Below are 13,505 nucleotides of genomic sequence, written 5' to 3'. Positions count from 1 at the left end.
TCACTTCATGCCTTGCCTCTGGCTGAGACACGCTTTTTTACATTTGAGTTCTGCTAAGATTTTCCCAGTGTTTCCCTTTTTCCAAGGCCCCATGCCGGACCAGCCTGTCTCCCATCAGGTTTCCCATCAGACTCCATCCTTTCCCAGGGGCTGAGTTTGCTGCCTCTATAGAAATCCTGACCCCCCCCCCAAGCTCAAAACTCTTCTTACTTAGCTGTCCATCTTTGCTATGTCTTTGTGTATTGCCTGGATCAAGATTCAGGGTATTTGATTGTAAAGGGGAACTGGGTCACATCCAAAGTACCTAAAACACTTGAGACTTGAGGCCTCATTATCTGTCTTTGATGCAACAGCAAAGCCTGCCAACCTTTGTGATGCTGTATGTGCTACATACCCAAGCTATCTGCGGATTTCAGCTGTAAATCACAATAAATTATCAGGGTGATTATTACATTCAATTCCCATGATCTGCAGAGTGGTCTTTGTCACTTTTAAAATGTATTTATTATTTTACTTTCTTCTTTGCACTTTTATTCTTTTGCTGTGTAAAATTCAAAACAATGAAAGGAAAAAAACCATAAAGCAGTGCGGGCTGGGTGGCTCAAGGGCTTGGTAATGGGATATAAAGAGCTCTTTCATCTACCTAAGGTACTTATCTGCCCCCTTCCCCATTACTATAGTATCTGAGCACTTCACAATCTTTTAATGTATTTATCCACACTGCAACTCTGTGAGATAGGGCAGCGCTATTATCCCCATTGTACAGATGGAGAACAGAGAGGCTAAGTAACTTGCCCAAGGTCACACTGGAAGTATGTGTCACAGCAGGGAACTGAAATCAACGCTCCCAAGTTCTAGGCTAGTGCCCTAACCACTGGATCATCCTTCATCTCTGTTGTGCTGTTACTTGACTACAGCTCAGGTCAGCAGAGCCGGAACTTCGCTGCTTCTTGGTGACCTATGTGAAATGAGGTGGTGGATCTCACTTCATTCTCCAGGGGACAGATAATCACATCACAAAACTACTACAAGCACAACTGTCATTCTGTAATGCCCTTCCTGCAGCCTTAACAGAGAAGCCTAGAATTAAAAGGGTCGTTGGAGACTGAACACAACTGAGTTGTTCCTTCCACATTAGGGTGGACACATCTTAGGGTACCTATTTTTATCTAACAGGATTTCAAATATGTATAATAGGCCAAATTCACTACAGTGTAACTCCAAAGAATCCCATGGATTTACATCAGGGATGAATTTAGCCTAATTAATTTATTTTAATGTCCCATTATTACATATACCGATGGGGAGCTCTGGAAATATGCACATATTCCCTTGTTCCTTTCAATGCCCCAACATTTAAACATATGCATGAGCGGCACCACAGATATATGCATGTGATGAATCAGGAGTTCTGCACCTGTTTATTGCAAAGATAGTTTGATCAGGAAGGCTCTTTTCCATTTTCTTTTTATACTTTAAATTTATTTCAATAATCTAAAATAAACAAGAAAATTCAAGCAAATTTTGACATTAATTGACATTCAGGTTGGGAATTTAAACACAAACTGAGAATTCCCATAGCAACTGCAACTCAGTCACTTTATACATTCAAGTCAGGTCATGAATCTGACAGCACACAGCGTAATGCAAAATGCTGTATGTACAGGTGAGAAAGTAACAGTCTCTGTGGGAACAACAACTTTGCGTTTCCTGACTTTTGTGCCTGTAAAAGTTCAACAATAATGCTGTATGGATGAGATTCATTAATGCAAAGGTACTTACACTACACTGATTTGCTTTTTAAATGGTACCCTTCTACACGTACAGCAGGACATGCTTATCATCCACATCTGAGGCAGGCACATATCTGTGACCCCTGTTTATCACACTGATCATAATAATCTCACTGTTATTTTGTGCTTCTGACATCTGCTTGAGCCAGCTGTAGCCTCTTGTCTTTTACTTAGATTGTAAGCACTTTGGGTCTGGGGCAGTCTTTTTGTTATGTCTGTACAGTGCCTAGTGCAATAGGATCCTATCTCTGGTGGAGGCCTCAGTGTGTTCCACAATACAAATAAATGATACTATCCTTATAACAAGCAAACACACATCAAAAGGATTTAGAAGACAAAACTAATTCCCCAGGTGGGTTGCACAGATTCCTCATAAGAAAGCTTTCCTTTCATTGTACCAGATAGAGCTGCCATATGAAAGTAGGGCAAGTAAACCAGCACTCTTAAAAAGTAGAACGTTTGGCTTCCCTGTCTTAGAAGAGGCAAAAAGTGGTGGCTTTGCTGAAAAGTAGGCCAATCCTACTAAAGATAGGGTCTCTGCTTACTGTATCAGAGGGATAGGAGCCAGGTCAAATGGGAAATAAAATGAGGGAATAACTGGATAATTCTGGACATTTTCATTTACACACATTCATTTTGCTTGATAATGAGGAAAAAAAGTGCCAAGGAATGTATACTCTTGACTCTAAACCACACAGATCAGCAAAGTGGCTGGCAACTTTCAGAACTCCTGAGTGACACTGTGGGTGAATTGGTTAGCAACAGCTATATAAATATTTGATCCTAGCATTACTCTTTCAGAAGAAATCTAAAAATACAGAAAAATAAGCAGCATGTACACTTTTCTCCATTTAGAGCTTCATTGCCGTGTATCTCCAAAAACCAGAGAGAGAGAGAGCAGCAGAGCCTCAAGTTGGCTCCAGTCACAGCAACACTAGCAGCAGGCAATAGGGAACCAGGAGCGCTTTTCCTCAATGGTTCTGGCACTAGTGCCAACTTGCAATGTCCTGACTGGTGTGTGTCCCCTACTGCCCTCTGCTATGAGGCCTAATCAGGTATTTGATTGTCTAGCTCTCCAATGCTTTAGGGTTTAGGCCAACTAACTATTTAGACTGATCCTGACCTGGTTCCATTGAGATCAACCACTGGCATCTTCCAGCATATTCTGCATGCAGGATGCACCCTGGTGTGGGTCACCTCCAGGCAGGGTGCATCCCAGGGTGTGTGTGAGGGGGTGGGAGGGATGCTGGGACCCCTACAGGCAGGGCACACCCTGGCGTGGGGATGCCCAGTCCCTCCAAATGGGGTGCACCCTGGTCCGAGGTTGCAGGACATGATGTCCCTCCAGAGGGGCACACCCTCAGCTGAGGATGCGGGTCACTCTGGGGGTGCAGGAGGGGATGCCCAGTCCCTCCAGATGGGGTGCACCCTGGAGCGGGGTTGGGGGATGCCGGGTCCCTCCAGGCAGGCACACCCTTGGGTGGGGATGGGGGAGTGGAAGCCTGGTCCCTCCAGGCGGGGTGCACCCTGGAGCGGGGTTGGGGGATGCCGGGTCCCTCCAGGGGGGCACACCCTCAGGGGCATGCTGGGTCACCCCAGGATGGGGGAGCGGAAGCCTGGTCCCTCCAGGAGGGGTGCACCCTGGAGCGGGGTTGGGGGATGCCGGGTCCCTCCAGGCAGGCACACCCTTGGGTGGGGATGCTGGGTCACCCCAGGATGGGGGAGTGGAAGCCTGGTCCCTCCAGGAAGGGTGTACCCTGGAGCGGGGTTGGGGGATGCCGGGTCCCTCCGGGGGGCACACCCTCAGGGGCATGCTGGGTCACCCCAGGATGGGGGAGCGGAAGCCTGGTCCCTCCGGGCAGGGTTGCATCCCAGGGAGCCTGCTGGTCTCTGGGGGCTGCACCCTGGATACCCAGGCTGTGTTCATGGGGGATTGGGTTCACAGTAGTGTCATGACCTCTGCCCTGAGCTCGACAAGGTGCTTTGGGGTCACGACCTTTGCCCTCCTGCTGCATCCCCTCCCTGCTCCTCTCCTCCGGGCCCAAACTGTGGTTCTGCGCATGTGCAGCCTTCGGGGGGGGGAGGGGTGTCTGGTGCGCAGGCGCGGTTTCCATAGCGCCGGGTATACACAGCCACCGGCGGAGGGGAGCGAGGGCCCGCGCCATGGCGGGGGAGCCGGGACCCCAGGGTGACGCGCTGTGCGAGCTGGAGCTGCAGGCGGTCATCGGCTTCAACGGTACCGCGCCGGGCTGTGCAGGGCCGCTGTGGGGTGACCCTGCTGCCAGGGCGTCTCCGTGGGGGGGTTGGGGAGATCTAGTGGGGGGTTGGGGAGATCTAGTGGGGAGGGCTGTATTGGGGGGCTGGGTGGGGGGGGTTTGGGGAGATCTATTGGGGGGCTGGGTGGGGGCGTTGGGGAGATCTAGTGGGGAGGGCTGTATTGGGGGGCTAGGTTGTGGGCCCTGATGGGGGGCTGGGGGAGATCTAGTGGGGAGGGCTGGGTTTGGTGGGGGGACCTGAGCTCAACTCACAATCTATTTCAATCTCTGATAAAAGGCCCCTCCCCCATCCCTGGGGAGCGGTGACCTTCCTCTGCGGGTCCAGCGTGTTTGAGGGCTGTCTTGGGGTCCCATGCACACCCTGTTGCTCTCCTCTTGCCAGGTCCTCTCTCTGGACCCTGCCACTCCTTTTAACTGACTAAAGACATCTCTGCCGGGCAGAATTGCCTGCGGAGCAGTGAAGTCACCCCACCCCCATCCGGCCTCACCTAGCCCCCCCACACCCCAGCCTCTCATTCTGTCACCCACATCAGCCTGTTTTCTTCATCATCGCTCTTCGTCTTGGGTCTCGATTTTGTAACCTCAAGGCAGGGGTGCATCTCTTGCACCTGTCAGTAAAGTGGCACACCTGCCTGCTATGCTACATCAACAATAACATCTGGACTAGCGTGTGATCCTAGTGAAGATTATGTTAGTTTCCATAGGAATGGCCGTAGTTTCGGAATCCTGAGATCCAAAGCTTTAAATCTAGTTCTTGTCCTTGCCTGTGTTCTGCATGGGTCTTTGGTGGATGCAACAGAATTCGTGCAGTTTACTGTGCATCTCCTGATGAGAATTTTAAAACTAATCTTCCATGTATGTGCTCTGCATGGATGTTAAAATCCCAAAGCACTTATCATAAGAGTAGGGGTTTGCCCTAGCTTCTTGTCCAAAACCTCCTCTCCCCACATTGTTGCACAGTGTGCCCATTATCTTCTAGGCTGCCCAGCTCTGTGTCCCAGAGGTGGATGCACTTTGATACTGATGAAGGGATATTACGTTTCCAGAACTCCTTTCATGGACCTTTACAAACGATAGACATTCAGGGATCCCTTTGCCAGCCCCCAAATGCATGTGTCTAGCTCAGACGCACGAAGAACACGGGTAAGGCCAAGAACTGGATTTGAACTTTTGGTTCCATGGATTTCAAGGGAGAGCAAAGGAGAGGGTTTGTGTGACAGAGAGAGAAACATGGGGAAATATTGAAAGGGAGTGAGTGTAGGAAAAGGGAGGTGATAATTGAATGTGGGAGAGGGAATAAATGAAGAAGGGAGGGAACAAAGGGGTCGATGGAGTCGATTGTACTTATCTGGCTCCCCTCATCATAGCATCTGAGCACCTCACAATCTTTAATGTATTTACCCTACTAACATCCCTGTGAGGCAGGGCAGTGCTATTATCCCCATTTTGCAGATGGGAAACTGAGGCACAGACCGCCTAAGTGAGTTGCCCAAGGTCACAAGGAAATGTGACAGAGCAGGGAATTGGACCCAAGTCTCCCAAGTCCAAGGCTAGTGTCCTAACCACTGGGCGAGCCTTCCTCCCTCTGGAATGAGGATGAGACTGTGGTCAGAGGTTATAAACCCGAGCTCTGGCAGCCATTCCACACATACGGAAAAATGTAGTAGGAACATTGATCATGCTTTCCTGATTTAGAAGTTAAAGAACAACTCTCTTCTGAAAATTATGCTTTGGCCAAACGCAAGTTGTTCTTAGATATAAGTTATTGGGCTCAATACAGGGGTAATTGGGTGTAATTTAAGAGCCTGTGATATGATTATCTAATGATCCCTTCTGGCCTTAAAATCTCTGAATTCTGTCTCTTACTCCCTTTCTGTTGTAGGGCATATACCTTCCGGTCTGATCTGCCATCCTGATCGGGAGCACTTTATCTACCCTCTGGGATGTACCATAATTATTCAAGGCCTGAACAACAACACACAAGCTTTCCTGCACGGCCACACTAACAATGTCTCCTGTGTTGCTGTGTCTCGGAGTGGATGTTATGTTGCTTCTGGACAGGTCACTTTCATGGGCTTCAAGGTGAGTAACATTTTTTAAATGATTACTTTAACTTTTGGGGAATTCTAATAATGACTTCGGGGTAAGTATCAAACTGAAATCTTCCTCCTCAGAGGACTGATCTTGCAGCCCATAGTCTTGCGTGTAGTTCTGTTGACTTAGTAGCACAAAGCCTGTGAGTAAAGGCTGTCGCAGCAGGCCCTGTTATTTTGAACTACATCGGGATAAGCTAACTGTATCGGAGCTGAGCTTTTGGCAGTGGGAGTTCTTGTTTTTTAAACAATAACTGAAGCTTTTGTTTTGAGGGGAAAAGTGCTAGAAGAAGAAAAGCATTTCAGGGGAGTGGGAGGCATGGCTGTGGTACTCTTAGATCTCCCTCCGAATTGCTATGTGATTTTAAGCAAATCACTTAGGGTAAAATTTTCCAAAATACCTAAGTCCCATTTTCAAAAGTTACTTAGGCGCCCACCTCCCATTAGGCTGCTAAATGTATAAATCACGTTTGAAAATGGGACTTGGGCTCCAGAGTCACTTAGGTGCTTTTGAGAATCCTACTAGGTGCCTAACTGCATGTTTAGACACCTAAGATCTTTGAAAATCTGGCCCTTCTTAGTCTTTTTCACGGGAATAAATGAATGAATTTAATTAATTAATTACTATTTGTAGGGCACCTTAAGATCCTTGTACGAAAGAGGCATTAGCACCTTGCAGTATTTTAAAATGTCCAGTTTTGGACCTCTCAATCTTGTACATTGTCCCTCTTTGTCCTGTTGTCCCTGATGTTACACTGACTCTAAAATGAAACACAGTCTTAAACTGGGAAGTCCTTCTTTTCTTTTGGGAAGTCTCTCAGACCAGCTCTACACAGTGATTTCCGCCAGCATCATGATGTCAGTCAAGGGTGTGAAAAGGTAAGAGCCGCCCAATATAGCTGGGCTGACAGAAGCACCTAGTATAAAGCTGCCCTTTTGCCAGCATAGTTTATTTTGCTCATGGGGGGGTGGCTTTACTATAGTGGTACAAAGAGCAGCTTTGCTGGTATTATATGCCTCTGTTCCTATACTGGTAAAGCACTCCTAGTGTAGACATGGCCTTAGTGTGACTAATCTGAAGAGTATTCATACAAATGGAGTCCTGGGCTGGAAAGAAGCCTAACTTAGAAGCACCTTTTGCATCTAAGAACCTGAGGATATTCTAACTAATGTTCTTTGGGCCCCAGGCAGATATAATTTTGTGGGACTACAAGAAGAGGGAGCTGCTTGCTCGGCTGTCACTTCACAAGGGGAAAATTGAAAAACTGGCATTCTCTCCAAATGACCTTTACTTGGTGTCACTGGGAGGCCAGGACGACGGCAGGTAACAAGATTAAATTTTGAATCTCCCTCCTCCCCCGTGAAAGAGGTCACATAAGCAGAGGGCCAGGTTAAAAGGAAACTTCCTGTGCCTGAGGACCAAATAAATGAAGGCAAAAATGCTGCTGGCAGCTTCCGCTCCTGCTATTGTGAGTTTGATTCCCAGCACAGCCCAAAATGCAGAGGGGAGTCGAAGCTGGTATACTGTGCACCTTCTCTCATATACAGTGTAATTCACGCTAATTTACATGTAGGCCGCTGACACATCACCTCTGAACCTTATTGCCTGAGTTTTAGGGAATCTGTTTGGCTTAACGTATGGGCATGAAGAAGGTATAAATTACATCAGCGTAGGTTCACCTTTGAATTTGGTCCAGAGAGACTGTCAGGAGCACACTCTCCTTCTCATCCCTCATGACAGAATTATTTGTCAGTCACATTCCCATGCAATGAGGGGAGCTGGCAGCTCCAGGTTTCTCTGCACGTGGCTTCTGTCCTCGTCAGTCATTGGATGGGGCTTATACACCCAGTCATAAGTGCAGGGAAAAACATTCTGCCTTTAACGATGAGGTTCTCTGCGGAGCTATGCAATGGTTTGAAAGCATGGGTCTTCTCAGGGGAGTCGTATGTCTAAAACTGTGCATCTCTCCGCAGATATCCCCGTCATTGAGTTCTGCCCTGGGCCATGTTACATCCCATCTAGTTTTTATTTGAAATATGCTGTTTATACTGTATGGTAAACTGAGCACACAAATAACAGAGGGAGACTTGAATACACGCAGGGCAATATATACTTTTTTTTTTAAATGGTGAGTTAATTGAGAAGAGGTGAAAGTGGAGGAATACTATTGTAGCACAGATGAGAAACAGACATAGGGCCCAGTCCTACAAACACTTATTACTGGGTGTAATGCTTACTACCAGGAGCAGCCCCATTGACTTCAATCAGGACTACTGTCCTTGGTGCTTACTGAGTGTTTGCATGGTTGGGCCCTATTTCAAGGCAAGTTGTGTGCGGTCCTGACTTGCATCATCTCTGCTACTCCACTCGTGGCCAGTCGAAAGCCAAAGATGTGAAATGATACGGTGTCTTTATGGTGTGCGTCACAGTTTCAGGGTAACTGCACCTGTATTTCCCCCTCCATGGTCCCTTGAGGGTACCCTCTTAAAGGTTTCCAGCTTCCAGCCATCACCTCTCCTAGGCAGAGACCCATGTAGCACTCCCTTCTGACTAGGGTGTTTAAGGCTGCACATCTCTGTGATTTATACTGTCATATCCACAACAAGCGAGACTGCCTAAAAGACCAGCGCCTGCATTTTGCCTGTTCTCCGAGGGCTCTGACTAGTATATGACCAGCAGTTACAAGTTACAATACAGCTCCTTCTTAGCAATTACCTTTATTCTTAAGGTGAAAGCATAACAGAGGAAATGTATTAAAACAATAAAAGAAATTACACACATGCTAAAAAGCTTATCAGAGGTCACCCCAACTCCAAGCTAAAGGTTTTGGAAGGTTTTAGCCCTTCAAAACCCACAACTGGGTTTTCCCCATGATTACAAGTTAATTTGTCTTAGAACCAGAATGCTGGTCTTGAGTCAGTTTAAGCTTGGGCTGTTTATCCAAGTCCTTTCTTTGTATGTTGGTCTCTGGAGAATCCAGTTTGAATCAGAATATGTGAGCATCCCCAGGAGGTGGTACCTGTCTGGAGGTATTATACCCTGAGTGATTTGCCATAATCTTTCCCTGCTGTTTTCACTTCCTGGAGAGATCTGTAATGTGAGAACCTCACCTGTGATATTATATAAAAGCCACTGGGCTGTTGTGATTTTTTCTTCAGATGTTTTATACAGATAAGCCAGGTATCTTCCATCCAGGAGAAGAATGACAGTACATATAACGGAAGGCACAAAAGCCTTAAGAGAAGCTACAAAACAGTGACTACGGTAGCGTTCCTTGACAGAAATATGACATTCTGGCTGAGGAGCAGTGGTAACCCTCCCTCTGTGGCGTTCATACAGTGCCTGGTCCACAGTGATACATAACCCATTCATACACTTAATACAATATGGTCTCCAAAAGATATTGCAGGAAGTTGTCCTGTCTGTCACAATGGGGACAGGATGAGATCCATTCGATCAGTTTCTAATGACGACCTAAGACATGATTAAAATCTTGGCCAAGAGAGGTTAAAAGGCTAGTGCACAAACCCGTTAAGCTGCTTCATGAACAAGGGACGTGAATTCCAATTCTATATATCTATTTTCCAAAAAGTGTGGGTGAAAGTTTTCCATAGTTATAATCTCTGAAAGTGGCCACAAGCCTGGATTCACCTAGCAACGTGTTTGGGAAGATAGCCTCCCTCTATTGATTAGTGACATTTTCTTGTGATTTAAACAAGTTGAAACTATTTTTTAAACCCTTCTTTCCCTGCAGCGTGGTTGTATGGAGCATAGCTAAGAGAGATCCCATCTGCGGCAGCCCTGCTTCAGCCCGTAGTGCTGGAAATGCTACTGTCCTGGCATTCTCCAACTGCAGAGACGAGGTGTTCGTTAGTGCTGGAAAGTAAGTCTTGTCTAGCCAACAGTAGAGAACTGTTGAGGGGGGAAAACCCACAAAGCTATTTCCTTCTGCAAAGACTGTTTACCTAGATGGAAGGAAAGTTAAGCAATGTGGAGTGTTAACGTTTTTTCCTATTACTGTCAAGGGGCCTATGAATATCCATCAGCTTGTCCCTTACAGGCATTTCTGCTTGTTCCACACAAAGTGTTTTCAAAGCAGTGCACAGGGAACTGATGCATGCAGTTCCGTTACTGATGGCAGGGGTTTGTATTCAGCACTCTCCATGCAGCAGGTAAAATATTTGCTTCCTAATGTTTACCCAAGAAGAGCAGTTGATAAATGGCTCTGAACAATGGCATGTTAATGCAGGAGCAGTGACAGCTCAGAGATTGCTGGATTTTTTTCTTTACTGCATATCACAGCCAGTGAGGGTATCACCCTGTACGGTATAAGAGAGCCCTTTGATGCAAAACAGTCACGTTTCCACATTTAAATATAGTATTACTTGTATATGGCTTGCTTTTCAAAGATGCTGGAGATCTGCATCTCCCATTGAAATCAATGGGAATTGTGGGTGCTTCTGAAAATGATGGCAATGGCACTCCAAGTGTTCTGACAGAATATAGGAAAGAGAGGGTCCCTGCTTGAAGCTCTCTCAGCCTAGATTTAGACACAGCGCTGCAAGTGATAACCAACGAAGGCAGATTGAGGAGGTTACGGATTTGCTTGTCAGTCTATCCACACATCCTGTTGGTTCTGATGGGTTTTTCAATTAGAAATTAGAGTTGGGTTTTTAAAATGTGGTGAGCAGTAAATGCTCAGGGAACAAAGCATGCGTGATGAGGGGGAGATAGTACAGGAGTGGAGTGACATGAAGGGTCTTGAGAATAGTGGTCGGATGAGGGGTAGGGAAGGGAAGAGGTGCGAAAAAGCTGCAATTCCTTTTCAGTGGCACTGTGCTGTTTTATCATTATAAATACTTCCAGCTCTGGTTCTACAGCCCCATCCAGCTCTCTGGTTGTACTATCCACTAGGAGGTCGAAACAGAGAAGCAAACTGCTCACTGTGACATATCCCTAGGCCCTTGTGCTCTCTGCTTGTTACAGTGCCTTGGTGGTAGAACAATTCTGATTGACATCCTCATTCTTTCTTCACTTATGTAGTGGTCCTATGATCTGATCATAAGATAGTAGTAGATTCATAGACTCCTAGGCCAGAAGGGTCCACTGTGATCATCTGGTCTGACCTACTGTATAACGCAGGCCATAGAACTCCCCCCCAGCCCCTGCCCCCCAAATTCCTAGAGCAATATCTTTTAAAAAACATCCAGTCTTGATTTAAAAATTGCTAGTGATGACGAATCCACTACAACCCTTGGTAAATTGTTCCAATAGTTAATTACCTTCCCTATTAAAAATGTACACTTTATTTCCAGTCTGTATTTGTCTAGCTTCTACTTCCAGCCATTGAATTGTGCTCTACTGGCTTGAAAGCCCATTGTCAAATATTGGTTCCCCATGTAGATTCTTATAGACTGTAATCCCATCATCCCTTAACCTTCTCTTTGTTAGGCTAAATCGATTGAGTTCCTGGAATCTATCACTGTAAAGCAGATTTTCTAGTCCTTTAATCATTCTCATGGCTCTTCTCTAAACCCGCTCCAATTTATCCACCACCTTTTCGATTTGTGGACACTAGAATAGGAGACAGTACTCCAGCAGCAGTTGCACTAGTGCCAAACACAGAGATAAAATAACTTCTCCGCTTCTACTTGAGAGTTCCCTGTTTATGCATCCCAGGATCACAATAGTTCTTTTGGCCACAGCATAGCACTGCAAGCTCTTGTTCATCTGATTATCCACTACCCTGCCCAAATCTTTTTCGGAGTCCCTGCTTCCCTATAAGTATGGCCTCCATTCTTTGTTCCTAGGTGTATATGTAACCCACACACCTTCTGGGTGTGGTGGTCTGTCCCATCTAGTGACACTGAGGCCACTTAGCAAGATAAAATGAGTCTGCTGTACAGCCTTAGCTAACAGCCAGTTGGCTTTTAGCTCATGCTGTAGAGGCTTATGCACTGAGGTCCCAGGTTCAATCCTGCTCACTGACGACCGGGGTCTGTCACCGTTACATATACATTTACATGTAACCGTTGTGACAGGGTCAGGCCAGATGGCTACAGGAGAGTGATCCTATTGGGATCCAGGAAGTGGGCGGGCAAAGCTCGCCCACTGCTAAAGGATCCCCCCCCAGCCTAAGGGGGGCATCCACAGGACCTAGAAACCAAATGATTACGTGGGACAACTAATGAAGAACAGGAACGGGAGTGCGGTCAAAGGGTCAAAAAAAGGGAACCGGACAGGGACACCGAGCAGAGGACCCCGGACAGCGCCCACCGTTCCTCAAAGGCGTCAAGGGAGTCGGTGGACGCCGCCCAGAGGAACTCTGCCCGGAGGCGTGAACGGACTAAGGATCGGAAATAGGCCCCGCAGTCGCAGGAGACTCCATCGGCCAACCTCCTCACCCTGGTTTTATAGATGGCCACTTTAGCCAGGGCCAGGAGGAGGTTGACCAGGAGGTCCCGCGACTTAGTGGGGCCACGGACAGGGAGTGCGTAAATAAGAAGGTGAGGAGAAAAGTGCAACCAAAACTTTAATAAAATATTGGTGAGGAGCCGGAATAGGGGCTGCAACCTGGCGCACTCCAGGTAGACGTGCGCCAGGGTTTCCCTCACGCCGCAAAAGGGGCACGTGTCCGGGATGCTACAGGAGAGTGATAGAAGGCAGATCTATTAGCCCCAGGTTAAGTAGGTCCCTTTTCTCTGGGTAAGGTAACAGGGAAGGTTTTAGAACAATCAGGAACTTTCTGGAAACAATTAAGGCAGACAGGCTGATTAGAACACCTGCAGCCAATCAAGTAGCTGCCAGAATCAATTAAGACAGGCAAGCTCATCAGAGCACCTGGGTTTAAAAAGGAGCTCACTTCAGTTTGTGGTATGCGTGTGAGGAGCTGGGAGCAAGAGGTGCAAGAAGCTGAGAGTGAGAAGGCGTACTACTGGAAGATGGAGAAGTACAAGCGTTATCAGACATCAGGAGGAAGGTCCTGTGGTGAGAATAAAGAAGGTGTTGGGAGGAGGCCATTGGGAAGTTGCCCAGGGAGTTGTAGCTGTCACAGAGCTGTTACAGGAGCCACTGTAGACATTGCAATCCACAAGGCCCTGGGCTTGAACCCGGAGTAGAGGGCGGGCCTGGGATCCCTCCATTCCCCCAACTCCCTACTTGATACTGGAGGAGTTGACCTGGACTGTGGGTTCCACCAAAGGGGAAGGTCTCTGGCTTGTTCCCCAATCCACTCGGCGGATCAGCAGAGACTGCGAGGTTTGTTCTTCTTCCTTTTCCCCATGCTGGCCAGTGATGAGGCTAACTGTGTGAATGGCAGATTTGAGCCACAAAAGTGGCCAAA

At 47.1% G+C, this 13,505-nt stretch overlaps 1 protein-coding gene across 1 annotated transcript in view; it reads left to right on the top strand.

The window, feature by feature from the left end:
* Positions 1-3,890: 3,890 nt before the first annotated feature.
* CFAP52 (cilia and flagella associated protein 52) overlaps positions 3,891-13,505 on the top strand; it is a 32,316-nt gene continuing 22,701 nt past the window's right edge. The window contains exons 1-4 of the mRNA XM_074971020.1: positions 3,891-4,029; positions 5,952-6,151; positions 7,350-7,486; positions 9,918-10,046. Of these exons, the coding sequence (XP_074827121.1) occupies positions 3,957-4,029; positions 5,952-6,151; positions 7,350-7,486; positions 9,918-10,046 (539 nt within the window). The 5' untranslated portion in view covers positions 3,891-3,956. The remainder of the gene's footprint in view (positions 4,030-5,951; positions 6,152-7,349; positions 7,487-9,917; positions 10,047-13,505) is intronic.

This window comes from Natator depressus, chromosome 14 (genome assembly GCF_965152275.1).
Source record: "Natator depressus isolate rNatDep1 chromosome 14, rNatDep2.hap1, whole genome shotgun sequence".
Taxonomy (NCBI): Eukaryota; Metazoa; Chordata; order Testudines; family Cheloniidae; genus Natator; species Natator depressus.
Note: the sequence above shows the minus strand (reverse complement) of the source record. Positions and strands in the feature narration are given on the sequence as shown.